The sequence below is a fragment of the Talaromyces amestolkiae genome, assembly GCF_001896365.1.
Source record: "Talaromyces amestolkiae strain CIB chromosome Unknown scaffold25.1, whole genome shotgun sequence".
Lineage (NCBI taxonomy): Eukaryota > Fungi > Ascomycota > Eurotiomycetes > Eurotiales > Trichocomaceae > Talaromyces > Talaromyces amestolkiae.
Window position 1 is genome coordinate 342,238 of NW_024468061.1, and position 15,410 is coordinate 357,647.

The 15,410-nt window shown below is 45.8% G+C and overlaps 6 protein-coding genes across 6 annotated transcripts; 4 read left to right on the forward strand and 2 right to left on the reverse strand.

Annotated features, from left to right (window-relative positions):
* Positions 1-149: 149 nt before the first annotated feature.
* On the reverse strand, positions 150-1,215 carry BHQ10_009598 (uncharacterized protein; the record flags this gene model as incomplete). Its single annotated transcript, XM_040882530.1, has 4 exons — positions 150-406; positions 470-694; positions 767-1,120; positions 1,188-1,215. 4 exons carry the CDS (start codon positions 1,213-1,215, stop codon positions 150-152), a joined length of 864 nt encoding a protein of 287 aa, XP_040738100.1.
* A 1,650-nt stretch (positions 1,216-2,865) lies between these two features.
* Positions 2,866-4,098, forward strand: BHQ10_009599 (uncharacterized protein; the record flags this gene model as incomplete). The annotated part of the gene is made up of 1 exon (XM_040882531.1): positions 2,866-4,098. The coding sequence occupies one exon, from the start codon at positions 2,866-2,868 to the stop codon at positions 4,096-4,098; it is 1,233 nt and encodes a 410-aa protein (XP_040738101.1).
* Positions 4,099-5,063: 965 nt separating this feature from the next.
* BHQ10_009600 (uncharacterized protein) lies at positions 5,064-6,234 on the forward strand (the record flags this gene model as incomplete). Its single annotated transcript, XM_040882534.1, has 3 exons — positions 5,064-5,112; positions 5,172-5,655; positions 5,703-6,234. The coding sequence occupies 3 exons, from the start codon at positions 5,064-5,066 to the stop codon at positions 6,232-6,234; spliced, it is 1,065 nt and encodes a 354-aa protein (XP_040738102.1).
* Positions 6,235-6,621: 387 nt separating this feature from the next.
* BHQ10_009601 (uncharacterized protein) lies at positions 6,622-7,351 on the reverse strand (the record flags this gene model as incomplete). Its single annotated transcript, XM_040882535.1, has 2 exons — positions 6,622-7,063; positions 7,122-7,351. The coding sequence occupies 2 exons, from the start codon at positions 7,349-7,351 to the stop codon at positions 6,622-6,624; spliced, it is 672 nt and encodes a 223-aa protein (XP_040738103.1).
* A 788-nt stretch (positions 7,352-8,139) lies between these two features.
* BHQ10_009602 (uncharacterized protein) lies at positions 8,140-9,597 on the forward strand (the record flags this gene model as incomplete). Its single annotated transcript, XM_040882536.1, has 1 exon — positions 8,140-9,597. The coding sequence occupies one exon, from the start codon at positions 8,140-8,142 to the stop codon at positions 9,595-9,597; it is 1,458 nt and encodes a 485-aa protein (XP_040738104.1).
* A 1,810-nt stretch (positions 9,598-11,407) lies between these two features.
* BHQ10_009603 (uncharacterized protein) lies at positions 11,408-14,647 on the forward strand (the record flags this gene model as incomplete). The annotated part of the gene is made up of 5 exons (XM_040882537.1): positions 11,408-11,842; positions 11,907-11,969; positions 12,159-12,381; positions 12,440-13,264; positions 13,317-14,647. The coding sequence occupies 5 exons, from the start codon at positions 11,408-11,410 to the stop codon at positions 14,645-14,647; spliced, it is 2,877 nt and encodes a 958-aa protein (XP_040738105.1).
* Positions 14,648-15,410: the final 763 nt, after the last annotated feature.

Here is a 15,410-nt window from a genome sequence, read left to right on the forward strand (position 1 = left end):
ATACCAGCCCCCCCTCTTATACAGTGTGAAGACATTGAGTATTAAAATTGATGATCACTTTGAGCCTATCCTATTATCAAACATTTGAAGGATAAGCAAATTATCCTTGAAGCCTTCCTTGCCAGACACCTCTTATTGACGCTCCAACATTACTTGTCACCACCATGACTGAAATTCCCGGTCCAAATTCGCTGGGCCAAGTTCCCAAGAATGTCAAGATTGTTCTTCGTACTTTCATCAATGTAGGCGGGGAACTCTGGAAACGTGATATTTTCTTCTGAAATTTCTGCAATCGTGCCATTGAGCTTAGAGTCACTCAGTAGCATGCCCACAGCTCGAGTAACCGCGCTTAGCGGGGTGTAGACGATACCAGGAAGGCCCTTGACGCTAGCGCCAATCTTTGTTTCTGCAGGATAAAAAAGTTTAGTTATGGCAATAAAACTTAGGGCTAGGTTTTTGGATCACTCACCAACGATACAGGGAGCTATCGCATTGATTTGAATGTGTTCGTGCTGGAATCGCCCTGCGAGCCCCCTCACCATACCCACAACACCGTGCTTGGCTATGGTATAGATGGGCGCAAGACTTAGAGGGTAAAAACCCGCGTTTGAAGCGGTGCAAACAATACTTCCCTTGTATGGACTCGTCGCTGACGATTTATTCTTACTGATATAATATGCCGCTAGTGAGACAGCTGCATGATTCAAGATCTAGTCAGCCATAGTCGCTTCGTCGGGTGAATTTGTAGTGAAAAGAGAATCCATACTATACATTGCTCCAGTCAAGTCAATATCATAAGTTTTCAGATCCGGTTTTACAGGCCGGTCACCCGTTGTTTGGAATAAAAACCCAGTCTCAGGGATTCCAGCATTCGCGCACACCAGGTCAATATGGCCTTGCTTGGCGTAAATGCTTCCGAACACTTCTGCCTGCTTCTCCCAGGATGTCACGTCGCAAGTGTGGAAGCTGAAGATGACATTGGGATATTCGTTCTTCAGTGAATCCAAAGCTTCTTCTCCTGCAGTGGGGTTGACGTCTAGTAAGGCAATATGCGCAACCTCATGCTCGCGCGTTCTTGCCAAATATTTGACGATTGCCAAGCCAATACCTGCTGCACCACCTAAGAGGATATTAGTATTGTGTAGACTATAAGTTCAGAAACATCTCAGCTGAAGGATTGAACCTACCAGTGACGATGGCAGTCTTGGATGGCATTGTTTCCGGGTCAATTACCACAGACGAGCTGTAGCAAACCGCTTCTTGGAAAGGAGTTGAATTTCACAGAACTGTGGTATCACCGAGCTTGTGAACATGATTCCCTACAGAGAAAGCTATATACCTCCTCCGTTTCCAGTTGGCCCAATCGGGCAATGGAATGTGTTTCTACTTGATTGACCTATCGGAGGCCATGGCACCGTGGAGCGCGGGCGCAGGACCGGTTATTTAGGCGAAGTCTGAGGAGCCGATTGGATCTTAATTCAGGGTGATAATTTGACGAGGCTAGGAGCACCATAATGCCATAGACAGCGTCTTGGACGCTTTACTTGACAGTCCTTAAATAGGCCGGATCAAGTCATTTGAGTCTTTAGACGAAACTATGTCCAGGGTGACAAAGTACAAAAAATCGTATAAAGCTTTGTCTAACTAGACTGTGGTGAGCCTGGCGTATAGTGCAATTGACTCGGCTTAACCGAATTTGTACGTTGTACGGGAAATACCTAGGTACATTTACAACCTATTTGTTGGATTAGACTTCTTGATTATGAACTCCTAGTATTACAATCTTTGAATACCTCTAGTCATCTAACAAACTTTAGAGCTGGAGCCCACTTACATCGGAAAGGACATGGGCTCTCGAATTGAATTTGCTCTTTGGCTAAATCGGGACCACATTGGTCTGGGTGGACCCTTTCAGACAAACCTACACGTACAAAGATTACCTCTTTTATTCTTCCCTTCTCTCTTCATTCGTTTTATCGTTCTCGTTGCCAATTCTATTTTTCTTTGTTTATAGACTTCTCCCACTTGAGATATTATTCCTACAATGACTAGCCAAAAGGCTCCGGCTAATGTGCCGTATTCGGGCTCGCTAAATATTGATGCCGCAAACGCTGACGACGGTACGACTATACTAAACAGGCATTCGAGATTCTTGACCAATGAACATGACTTTCCCCCGGCTAGGGTAAGCAAAAGTCGTTTTCCTTGTACAAGTATGGACTCTGACCTCAAGCTGGATCCAGGCGGCTTTATACGCTGCTGGAGTGCCAGACAAAGAGTCAATGCGAACGATGGCTCACGTAGGGATTGCTTCAGTTTGGTGGGAGGGCAATCCGTGCAAGTGAGGAGCTTCCAACGACCTTGGGTTTGACAATTCACTAACCTAGAGTGATTGTCATTCCTCTTTAGCATGCATTGTAAGTCAACGTGTCTGTCGAAGTCTGGGAGCGTCCCTAACGAAATACAATACTAGTACTGGATATGGGGAAACAGATCAAATCTTCCATTCAAAAGCAGGGATTACTGGCATGGCAGTACAACACTATTGGAGTATCTGATGCAATAACCATGGGCCACGATGGTAAGAGCCTTTCTCCACAATGTATTTTCGTCCTGGTCACATCAGACGCAGGCTGATCAAGTTCAGGTATGCGGTTTTCGCTGCAGTCGCGTGAGATCATTGCAGATAGTATCGAAACAGTCACTTGCGCCCACGTTTATGATGCGTGCATTGCAATTCCGGGATGTGATAAAAACCTTCCAGGAGTGGTGATGGGTATAACTAGGCATAATAGGCCGTCGATCGTTGTATATGGTGGAACGCAGCACAAAGGCCATAGTACGATTATGGGCAAGCCTATCGACATGAATACACCATCAGAAGCACGTGGAGCCTATGCCCTAGGGATCCTTCAGCAGTGGTCTAAAGATGGCTCTCACTCTGCTGAAGAGCTCATTGACGAGATTGAGAAAAAATGCGTACCGGGAGCTGGAGCGTGTGCTGGTATGTATACAGCAAATAGCCTTGCCACGGTCATAGAAACGTTGGGATTGTCTCTACCAGGATCATCTAGTTCCCCGGCATTATCACCGGCTAAGATGCGTGAGTGTGACCGGGTTGGCAGTGCGATCAAGACGTGTTTAGAACAGAACATTCGGCCATCCGATATCTTGACAAAAAGGTCCTTTGAAAATGCACTCACCATGATGATGATACTGGGAGGCTCGACTAATTCAGTGCTACACATTCTTGCCATGGCAAATACGGCGAATGTTGATATTAATCTTGGTGATATCCAGCGCATATCGTCGAAGACACCATTCCTCGCCGATATGGCGCCGAGCGGCAAACACCACATGGAAGATCTCTTCGAAATTGGCGGCGTGCCGTCCGTCATGAAGATGCTTGTTGCAGCTGGTTTACTCGATGGCTCAACTCCCACCGTGACAGGGAAGTCGCTGGAAGAAAACGTGAAATCGTGGCCATCGCTCCCACAGGGTCAGGAGATCATTCGATCGCTTGATAATCCGGTCAAAGCTACCGGTCATATTCAGATTCTTCGAGGGAATATTGCTCCCGGTGGTGCTGTTGCAAAAATCACGGGAAAACAGGGATTGGAGTTCACCGGAAAAGCAAGAGTCTTTGACAAAGAATCTGAATTGTGTCTCGCATTGGATAAAAACCTCATACCTCGCGATGAGAATATCGTCCTTGTCGTTCGATACGAGGGGCCGAAGGGTGGTCCCGGCATGCCGGAACAACTCAGAGCCTCCGGTACTCTGATAGGAGCCGGTTACAAGAAAGTAGCACTAATAACTGACGGAAGATACTCCGGAGCAAGCCATGGGCTGATCGTTGGACACGCCGTGCCCGAAGCAGCCGTCGGTGGACCTATCGCTGTGGTTAAGGACGGAGATATCATCAAAATCGATGCGAGGACTGGTCTACTAGAGATGCCATACGTTTCTGATGAGGAAATTCAAGAACGTTTAAAGGGTTGGAAACCTCCAAAGTTTCCTGTAAAGAGAGGGACACTCGCAAAATACGCCTCTCTTGTTGGAAATGCTTCGCAGGGTGCGGTCACAGACCTCTTTTGATAAGGTATCTATCCGTGCAAAATTTCTATATCTGTACCAACCTTGAGAACGAATCAAGTTCTCCAAAGTCTGATATTGCAGAGATTGCTTAGTTTCCTGGACAATAAACGATTATGTTAAATGACGATAAGTCTGTCAGGAATTAGGTGACAATGTCAAGTCCTATGACAAGCGAGATCCTGCAACTAGAAATTAGTCTCCGCTGTAGCACTAATCAAAACCTAGGATGCCTATTGTATGAGGCAGAAATTTAGGTATATGAATAAATAATGACTAATAATATATTCCTAGACAGTAGTAGATCTTTCCGAGTTCGTGCACAGGAACTTCGTTCCTATATCTTTCGCTAGCCGCGACTGATCCCATCGGTAGGAAGCTATTCCAAAATGAAAGAAACCTCGCAATAACTCAAAGGATACAACTTTTATTATAACACTGTATTATACCGAAAAAGAAATTGTAGGACGCCTGAATTGAGAACCCCAAAAGCTGTTCCGGGTCATGTAGTAGGGCGTAAATGCAATAGGACGTCTGGAGGATTGCGCGCCGGCTCCCAAAGGCTGAAGGGCAGATTTCTCGAATGAGGATGTCAGGCATATCTTGTCTATTTCATGATGCATCCAGCATAGAGACACCAATTTCCGGGTCGTGTAGAAGAGGGGCCGGGTGCTTTCCGATGATGATCGTACTTGGGAAACAGGGGATCGATCGAGCAATCGGAATGTGGGGGGATACATAGATGACTGATCCGGAGTGTAATTAACTTCCCCGGAGACCGGGAGATTGAACCTCCACATCTCAAAAGCTGATATCGGACAGATTGACGGCGATGGCCACGAAAAATTTCATTATAGTAGTGATCCAAGAGCGATATCCATGAAATGAGGACACTCTTCTGCTGCACAGCATAAAGTATCGCTAAACTGTACTGTAATGGTGGTCGAATATTGTCGGTCTTGAGCAAAATGTCCATTGGAGTAGCACTACTTGGGGCGGGGGTCTTCGCTAAAAAAGGTGGGCGTACATCTTCCACTTATGAGTGATGCATTGTGATTAACTGATCGCAAATGCAGAGCACCTTCCCGCCATCAAATCATCTCCACTGTTATCCCTGAAAGCGGTATACTCGCGATCGAGAACTTCAGCAGAAACCTTTGTGGAAGCAGCTGGCGACGATACTGAAGCTTATTTTGATTCTCCATCTGTTCCATCCAGGTCGCTTGACGATCTGTTGCGACGAGACGATATTGCTGCTGTGATCGTGTGCGTGGCTATTGATGTCTCGCCGAAGCTCATCAAGAAAGCTTTACGTGCGGGAAAGCATGTGTTGAGCGAGAAACCCATCGCTCCAGACTTGAAGACGGCTCGGAGCTTGATAGACTTCTATCAACAGGAGATCAAAGGCGTCTTTTGGGGCGTGGCTGAGAATTTCCGATTCTGGAAATCCGTGCATGAAGCGGCGAAGATAATCAAGGATCTAGACGCGAATCTGGTCACCTTTTCGATTACCTCTTATTCCTTTGTGAACGCAGATAATCCCTTCTATCATTCTGATTGGTGAGTGAGCTCTAATGAATTTGGACCCTTATGCTGATAATTTCAAGGCGTCAGAAACCCACATTCCAGGGAGGGTATCTGTTAGATGGCGGCGTACATTTCGTGGCAGTTTTACGAACCTTGCTTGCTGCACTAGACCAAAAAATCGAAGCTGTATCGGCATATACGACATCTATACAGAAGACTCTTCCCCCTGTGGATACTATCCATGCTATTCTGAAGACGGATCATGGCCGTGTTGGCTCGTACATCTCATCGGTTGGAATCGAATCTAAGCTCGCAATGGAGTTCGAGATTGTCACGGACAAAGGCTCCGTTCGATATAGCCCATTTCAGATGCAAATTGCTACCAAGCTGAAGAACCAGGAAGGGAAATGGGAAGAGCAATCTCAAACAGCACCACTGATGTGGGGCGTAAAAGAAGAGGTAGCTGCATTCGCCGAGGGGATTTTGACAGGCAGGCTAGATTCGAAGCTGTCGATATCTGAAGCGTTAGAAGACCTGAGAATTGTGGAAGCCATGCTGACCTCTGGAGACGCACAAGGACTGCCGATAACTATCTCAAAGGATGCAGCTTAGTCCTATTAGATTTGAATCGAGGCAAATAAGTCTTATTTAGTATTACCATGTGCCGAAGACGTTTTCTTGCCAAAACTTTTCAAATCAAAGTTACTTATTATCCACACATTAAATTGGGGATTGGAGGCATTAGACTGGTAATATTAATGACAATTATGATGGGTAGTGAAATATATCAACCAATGAGTTGGCATAAAAATACTAATTATCAACGTTCAAGCCCACGGAGGCTTGATGGAAACTAAAATCAACCTATCGCTCACTGAATTTGCCTAATAACTCAGGCATTTGCTCCATGAAACTCTACATAGTTCGGCTGAGCAAGGATCAGTTTAAGCGCGAATGGAGAGAAGTAAAAATTTACCATATCTTATTCTCCTGACAAAATTATCCATTATATTCTGTAACCTTAACGTGCACCGCCTCCATCTTCTCCCAGTCACGAGGTTGATCCATCCCTTCTATTAGCTTCTTGAAAGAGGCTGTCTCACGGAAGGCCAAATGATGGTCAACAGATTTCCACCCTAACAAAGCCACATAGGCTTTCAATTTTTCGCCCTCAATTTCCTGCACTTCATCCACCCACCCGCTAGTACATGACAAGCATCCACCATCAAGTGATCTGCATGCCTCGAGGAATTTCGTCGTAGAGTTGTGGTACTTCTTCTGATCATCCGCGGAGTAGTCGGCTGGGTAATAAGTCGTCATGACTTCCGTCACCGGTGCTTCGACAAGAACGACAGGCGGATGAGGTTGAAACCGTGCGTGGTATACCGTATGTGGTCCGGAGCACACAGAACCAATAGGTATTACAGCGGGTAGATAGGCACTATTTGTTGACACAGTTAGCACAATAGATCCTCTTCATTCTAACCTGATTTACCCACGGATCTTTATTAGCCTCATTATGAACCTCCATAGAATCCCAGTCGACAAATAGCCGTAGCCTGTCTGGGTTCTCAATTTCGACTCCCCAATATATCCGCTGACACCCTTTCCAGCCCTTGATGAGTTTGAGAGCCTTTTCTGTCAGGGTTTTGTACGCATCACTGTTGGGGTCAGTGAGACATATATCCTTTCTAAGAGGAGCAAACGCGATTTCTGTAACCCCATACATCTTCGCTCAACATATAGCGTAGCTTGAGGTGAGGAGCAGGAAAGCGAGCGAGTGAGAGAGGGGTAAATTTAATTTGTTTGAGCGGATATTGGCAGTCGAGTGAGAGAGTCTCAGAAGGCTATCTGATAAGGGGGTGTCATGACCAGCGCACACTTTATAATGTTGCTGCGACAAGCAGAGATGATACAGTGTGCCGGATTGCACGATTGAAAATTATGCGGAATAGCATGGTCCCCAACCCGAGTGCAATTTCCGGTGACTAAGACGAGTCCGGTGTACATACAGCATAGCATGACTGGAACACCCTACGTAGTCTAAAGAGGCCGTGGGGTGCATGGCAGATGATACTTGTGGAGCCGTGTCAATAACAGGAAAGATGTGCCGGTAAATGATACGGGACCCGGTCGAAGCTACACGAGTCTTCATTCTCTTCGTTACTCATAAACTGCCAGCAATTGTCGAGCTCATTTATGATTAAGGACCTAACAAGTGGTCATTTCTCTCCTCTAGACATATTTAATAACTGATTCGGCTGTTTTGCGCAATACAGCACGTGTATAAGGCCGTTTTCTGCCTATAAATACTTAAGTCTGCATTTTAATTGAACCACTTAGATCTAGCTATATCGCAGGCAGGGAGTTTGCGGGGAAAATGTACCTATGTGGAGCCGAGCCCTTCCGCTGCGATATAAACCACCCGGATATGTCTAGGGACCCGTGGTAAATCTGGCGCTTCGGACATCCGGACCAAGAGCATCTTGATGCAGCAGCTACGTCCATAAAATTACAATGAAGCATTTTCTTGGTAATCCTCAGCCACTTCGCCCCAAGCGCAAGCGACTTAGTCATGCCTGCAATTACTGCCGCTTGAAAAAGATCAGATGTGATGATGCGCAGCCTGGATGTGGTGCTTGCCAGTCAGCAGGCATTGACTGCATCACGAATACCAGACAGCAACCGGATGATCCGTCACTCTCACAAAGGACCGCGGAAAAAGATGTGCTGGAGGAAAGTCAAGGTCAACAGTTCAACCCAAGGCTTTCCTCCCAATCTCGAGAAATCGACATCTCACCGCGTGCAGGCACTTGTGGTACAATACAGGGTGTGCCAATCCTCCAGGATCTAAGCAGGCTATCACCCTTGAACTCAAAATCTGCCAATAAAGTATCGTCTTTGAACGAACCGGATGGTGATGACTATCTTCCTCTCATTCCTTCAACCTTACCTGAAGCCGGCACAGCACGAATCGCAACACAGTGGTTACGAATCGCTTTCAACCGCCTGAAACTATACCCACCACGCGACTGGATTGAATTTGAAAAAGATGCTGTCTCTCAACGAATCTCTCTTGAACCGTTTTTCGGAAATCCTGGTCCGGCACTTCCAAATGCAGATGAGATTCGCGCCCATACTGCACGTTTCGTTGCCGATGTTCTCGTTATCTACCCTTTGATCAGTACAAGTTTAGTACGTAGACTACTTGATCAAATTACTTGCATTCCGTTGAAAATTACCAGTGTTCGTGTGCAAGATCCGTCTGTTTTGGCTTTCGGATACTTGGTAAGCATCGTCGGGATGAAACTACAGCCGAAATCGTCCCCGCAGCAGTTACTTATTGAGAGGTACCTTGGTCATTGTACCAGCCTGCTTGGTCATCTCTTAGCAGAACGCTCTGTCACGTCTTTACAAATGGTTCTCCTCTTAGCTATTATTCTTCGCGTGTGCGACCGGCTCGACTTGTCATGGGATGTGCTGATGGTTGCTTTGACAATGGCAAAATCCTTGAATTGCGATCGAAATTGTGCTTTACTTGTCACAGGAGAAGAGTCAGAGGCAAAACGGGCTTGGTGGTGCCTCTATGCATTTGAGAAAATACTTGCTTTTGAGACTGGCCGGCAAACCACGATTGTCGACCGTTATCTCTCCACGATAAAGCCGCAGTCCGAAAAGGAAAGAAAAGCTATGACAGAGCCTTCAGCATCCATACATATCCATAAAGAGGACTCGGCTGAGTATAAATATGCTTTGATCAGCCTGGTTAATATTTTAGGTGAAATGACGAAGCGTTCTTCCCAATGCTGGGGATTGGATGAACTTAAAGCTTGTCGACGGGATGCCGCTATTGCTAGGATATTCGATACAGCTGGAGAAATCGACAGTATGCTCATGGATTGGCAGCACTTCCAACGAGCCAATTTTCTGTATGGATTCTTACATATTGCTTCCTTATTCCAGTCAACCCTGTAGCTTACTAGCTAACGGCTTTACAGGAGGAACTCCATTACATGCTCGAGCCCAGCGAAGACAAACCAAAATAACTTTCTGTCATATTATTATTTTCAGTCGTGAGTACTGCCATATTTCTTGGACATATACATTCTCTCGAAAATTTCCCCCCCATCGTACGATATTCACCGTCAGATGTGAAAGTGTGCATGGCATCAGTAGCCTACGCCAAATCTGGTTCTGACATTGAGATACAGGATCATTACCCTGTGCCGAAACGTATTCCTTATTGAAAAATCTAAGTTACGGCATGAAATCAATCGTTGCGGTGCCAACAAATTTTGGTACACTCGTTTGAACAATGGCCGTGCTGTTTGTTTGGAAGCCGTGCGAGAAATGATCGACATATTCGTGTCTCTTGCCGATGACAAATTAAACAGCTACCTTTCAATCTCAAGCAGTCCACTCGCGGCAACCTACGTGCTAGCAATCCATATCTGCCAGGAGCCCGGCTCCCTTCTAAGTCGTTCACATTTTGAGGTCCGTAGTTCCCACAGAAGCAGCATAACACTAAACTCTAAAACGCTTGAATTGGCTGCTAACATAATGAGGTAACATACAGCTCATGAAGGCTGCTATGGAGCTTTCTAGGGGACATTATATTCTTCACAGAGGCGATGAATACCTCAAAAGTCTGCTCACGGCCCTAGAGCAATATGTACTGAATTCGATGAAGAGCACCTTGAGCCAAAGTTCTGCCTTTGAGTTGATGTCGTACGGCGGAGACATTCCAGATCTAGAAACTGATGTATTCGATGATTCATTTATCGCATCCGTGGACATCTCTAACTGGGGACTGGCGTTTTCGGACTGGGCAGGGGTAGCTTAGAAAGAGCGTAGTCTTCTACTGCAGTTTCCAATCTGTATAAATGTCTTTTTTATGTAGAATTACTTCCTACTTGACAAGTTCAATACCATTATATGTATTACTCATCAAATGAATCATCTTGCACCTTGAAATTATTGAAAATGATTAGGGGAAAGGGGGGATAACTTCAGCCACCATCTGAGATTGGGGGAGGCATCTAGACCAGACGTATCATAATCTACGGGGTTCGTATTTTAGTCCACAAAGGAATAGAAAACACTTAACACAAAATGAGTGAAATAAACGTTCCACACATGTATCCATCAGTCAAGAAGCCTGTCGGCTTCGAATAGTACCTATTGACAGAACTCAATCACCCAGAAGCGCATGTGATGGGGGAGAAAATGACTCGAAACTGTTCCGAGTAACTCGATTGGTCCGGTTGAGAGGTCGGAAGTTCAGGAACCTGGATGAAAGCTCTCACAGAGATCCGGAATCTGTGGGGGGTTTGGGTTCAGTAGTGCCATTGCGCAATTGTTTGTTACAGCGTGTTTTCTGTATCCAAATCCCATCGTAGAATTTTAATTCGCAGTCGACCCTACGTAATCCCCCACATGGAAATTCCGAAGCCGAAGATCGGCCACACTGTAGCGTTATACGGTAGTGGATCAAACTATAGGCCAAGGGATGCTAGTGATCCTCCTCGCAGGACTTTTCACCCCAGAAACACGAAGATGCAGATGTCCATACCTTTTAAGATCATAACTGCGGAGTACTCCTCATTCTATAGATTTTACCCCAGGATAACGGGTTAATATGTCCCGAGCTTCGCAGGATCGATACCGAGCCAGCCATGTGTGCTCATCAGCACATAAACAGTCCATCGGCCTCATGAGGATGGACACTCTACACAGCTCAAGACTCAGATTTTGTGCGCGGTAATAGGCAAAATAATTGCCTTTCATGTTTCGTATCTTGTTCTTCGTGTTCCTCTGCGCGGGCTGCCTACTCGCTGCTTCTAGCCCCCAGCAGTACACTAGATCGCTTGGAACCTTTGAGAATCCATCTGTGCAGACTCGACCACGTTTTCGCTACTGGCTTCCCGACGCCGGAGTCGATAAAGAAATTGTTGCTACCAACATCAAAGACAGTGGAAATCTAGGTGCTGGCGGCGTAGAGTTCCTTCCCTTTTACAACTATGGGGGTGAAACCGTCTCCAAGGCTCCTCAAGCTGATTGGGTCACCAATGGCTTTGGTACACCGGCCTTTCGGGATGTATTTCGCGCAGCCCTTCAAGCACACAAAGATGCTGGACTCTTGATGGATTTTGCCATGGGTCCAAATCAAGGGCAAGGTGTGCCAGCAGAGAGTGATGATGAAGGGCTGCAGTGGGACTTGGTATAATCTGTGCCTTTTTGAGAGAACCCGTAAAAGACACCCTAGACTAACGTGTGCTCAAAAGGTTCCGTACAATGTTGAAATACCAAGAAATGGTATCATTGACGCTCAAATCCCTGGATGGGGAGTAGGTGAACTGGTCGCTGTAGTTTCTGCTCTTGTAATTTCTGAGACGAACGTGACGATGCCGGCAGTCAGTTCACCCTATATCCCATCACAGTCAGGATATATCAGCTTGGTTGTAGATCACAAAAGTCTGAGTGATATAACCATACAAGTGACGTCGACTGGACATCTCAATGCTACTTTCCCACAGCCAACAAGTGGTATTGGGTACCGAATCTTCGCGTACTACCAAAAACGCACTCTGAATAAGAATCTGAAATTCGAGAATAATCAGACAGCGACGATATGGGATAATGGGTCCTATATAGTGGACCATTACAGCGCCGCGGGGGCTCAGACAGTGATCAAATTTTGGGAGGAATACATCCTTATTGACGGCCTCAAAGAGATGTTAATGGAGGTCGGGCATTATGGTATTTATATGGTTAAACCAAAATGTATAACTAGATTTGCTAACGACATTGTGTAAAGGCTGGGAAGATAGCATTGAAATGACATCGAACACCTCGTGGACTCCCACCATACCTGACAGGTTCCAACGAAAGCTAGGGTATCGTTTAGAGCCCTATCTACCAGTTATGAACTTTGGCGTCCTCCATCCAGACAACAATGTTAATATTCAGGCCTTTCAACCAGGTCCTGTACAAGTCATCCTCAACACGGAAGATTCTGGGGCACGATACATTAATGATTTTCGGGAACTACTTGCAGACGGATACCGCGACTACCTTCAGGTCCTAAGTGACTGGACTCGCAATCACCTTGGTCTGGCCTTTTCTAGCCAAGTATCTTACAATTTGCCGATGGATACGGCAACTAATGTACCTATGGTTGACGTTCCCGAATGTGAGAGTTTGCAATTCGCTGATAACATCGATGGCTACCGGCAATTTTCTGGCGCGGCAAATCTTGCGGGAAAAGCTATCATTTCGAACGAAATGGGTGCTATCTCGGCAGCTTATGATTACCCCTTGCCGAGACTTTTATTTTCGGTAGCAAGGGCGGTTGTCGGGGGCGTTAACCAGTTTGTGCTCCATGGTCAAAGCTATACCGGAGACTATTACATCACGACTTGGCCGGGCTATACTGCCTTTTCTTATTCTGTATCAGAGCTATACTCGAACAAGCAACCTTCCTGGGATCATGGCTTGTCAGAGGTACTCAATTACTTGGCAAGAGTCCAATTCGTTCAGCGTCAAGGTATACCACGGACAGATGTCGCCATTTATAACAAGGTGTCTGCCACCGATAGTTCGTTTCCATCCATTTATCAATCAGATGACTTGGTCAACGATGGTAAGCTTCTTCTCTCTTTTTGAAAACTTACGCAGAATCCTAACTTCTTTAGGTTGGTCATGGGCGTACCTTACACCAGACAATTTCGCCTTACCACAAGCTACTGTCCGTGACAATGTTCTTGGTCCGGACGGGCCAAGGTACAAGGCCCTTGTCATCACAAAAGATAGCAACATGACACTATATGGCGTGGTGCGTGTTGCAGAGTTCGCAGCAAAAGGCTTGCCAATCATCTTCAGCGGTGGTTTGCCTAGTATTTATCCATCCGCAAGAGGTAATCACACCGCTGAAACTCTCGCCGCCCTGACGAAGCTAGCATCTTCTCCAAATGTGTACAATGCCAGCAGTGGCCATGTTGCAAGCACTCTAGAGAGCCTGGGATTATTCCCCAATATCAAAGTCCAGACCAACGGCACCATCTGGACTACCTGGAGGGAGGACCCATCAACAGGAGTGGACTACGCATTTATATTCTGTGATTCAAAATCTGCATCAGCAGAGATCACAATTAGTGGCGATGCGAAGAAGAAAATACCCTACTATCTAGATGCATGGACAGGCATTCAGAAGCCTGTTTTCACTTATACTGTTTCTGGCTCAGCATTGAGGATCCCAATTTCACTCGAAGGAAACCAGACGACGATTATCGCTTTCTCCCGGAATCCTTTGACAGATTCTGAGGCTCCTACAGTACATTCCACGGAAACACCACCTTCTGTTATCGGTTCGTTCTATGAGTCTGCTGGTAAGGGTTGGACTGCGCAGGTAGTCAGTACTAATTTACAGGACTCGGGAAGAATTCGTTTATCAAATAATAAGACCATCGAATTGCCAAATACCCATAAAATAGCAGAGCTATTCAACCTCAGCAATTGGAAACTAGTTACGGAGCACTGGGAAGCTCCCTCCGACCTTTATGATGCTGAAACCATCGCTCAGAAGCATAACACCACCCATGAACTAACAAGCCTGCTTTCATGGACAGAGATTCCTGCTCTTCAGAATGTATCTGGACTCGGTTATTATAGCACGACATTTCAGTGGCCGCCTGTCACGGGTGGATCCGCTGATGGAGCATATATTCAGTTTCCTTCCATTCTACACGCAATCCGGGTTTCGGTCAATGGGCAGAAGCTTCCAGCCTTGGATTATACGAACGCCAAAGCAGATATTGGCCCATATCTCCGACATGGAAATAACGATGTTCTTGCTGTCATTCCCACAACAATGTGGAATTATCTTCGAAGTATTATTTCACAACTAAGAGATCAGGGGGGCCAGCCAGGTTTGTTGAGTTTTACTAGTACTTTGCCGGGGATCTCGCCAAATGGATTGATAGGCGAAGTCAGTGTGCTTCCATACGTGAATGTGAATATCAAGTGAAGATAATGAACAATAACTTCCAAGGTTCATATTACAGTCTCTTGTTAATAGACCATTTAACCTAAAATATACCATTATTATCTTCTAAGGTTCACATGAACTCTTGACATTGTCTTATATCTGGGAAGTATTCAAGATGGTCATATTTATCTAAGTATCATAAAGTCTCTGTTCTCGTTACCCACATTGTACATGTACCTGCGTCCTTGTTATTTCCTGACGCCCAGGAGCCTTCCTGTTCCTTTTTAGTGCCCGCCCCCTCGCTCTTTCTCCCTAAGTAGAACTGAGCATGACCCTAAGCGCCGTAACCAGGCAGGGTGTTTACGTTGAAATGCTGATGTAGTTACGACAATGGGGTTTATGAAGCTTTCTGATTGGAGTCATATTTTTAGTCCGTACTGTAAAAAGCTCGTTTTCTTAGCTCATTGTAGACCTGAACGAGAGCGCTGACGGCATTGCCCGTTCTAAGCACAAACCAACAATGTCCATTGCCGTTTGATTTGCTGGAGTCAAAGCAGTCGACGATCAATTATTATTAGTAAGTGAAGGATATCAAATGATACTTAAGGTTGTCACAGGTTGCACCTAAGTGGCTGTGAAGTGCGCGATTGGGTTGTCAATCCGGGTGGTTTATTTTAAGGTGGCCTTAGCGATAGCTGTGTGGTGCAGGGGATCGGCATCTATGTTGTGTTAGCTGCAGTGTTAATCTTGTCTATCAAAGTAGTTTTGGCATTTTCGATGGCCTAGAAATTTCAGCCCCGAA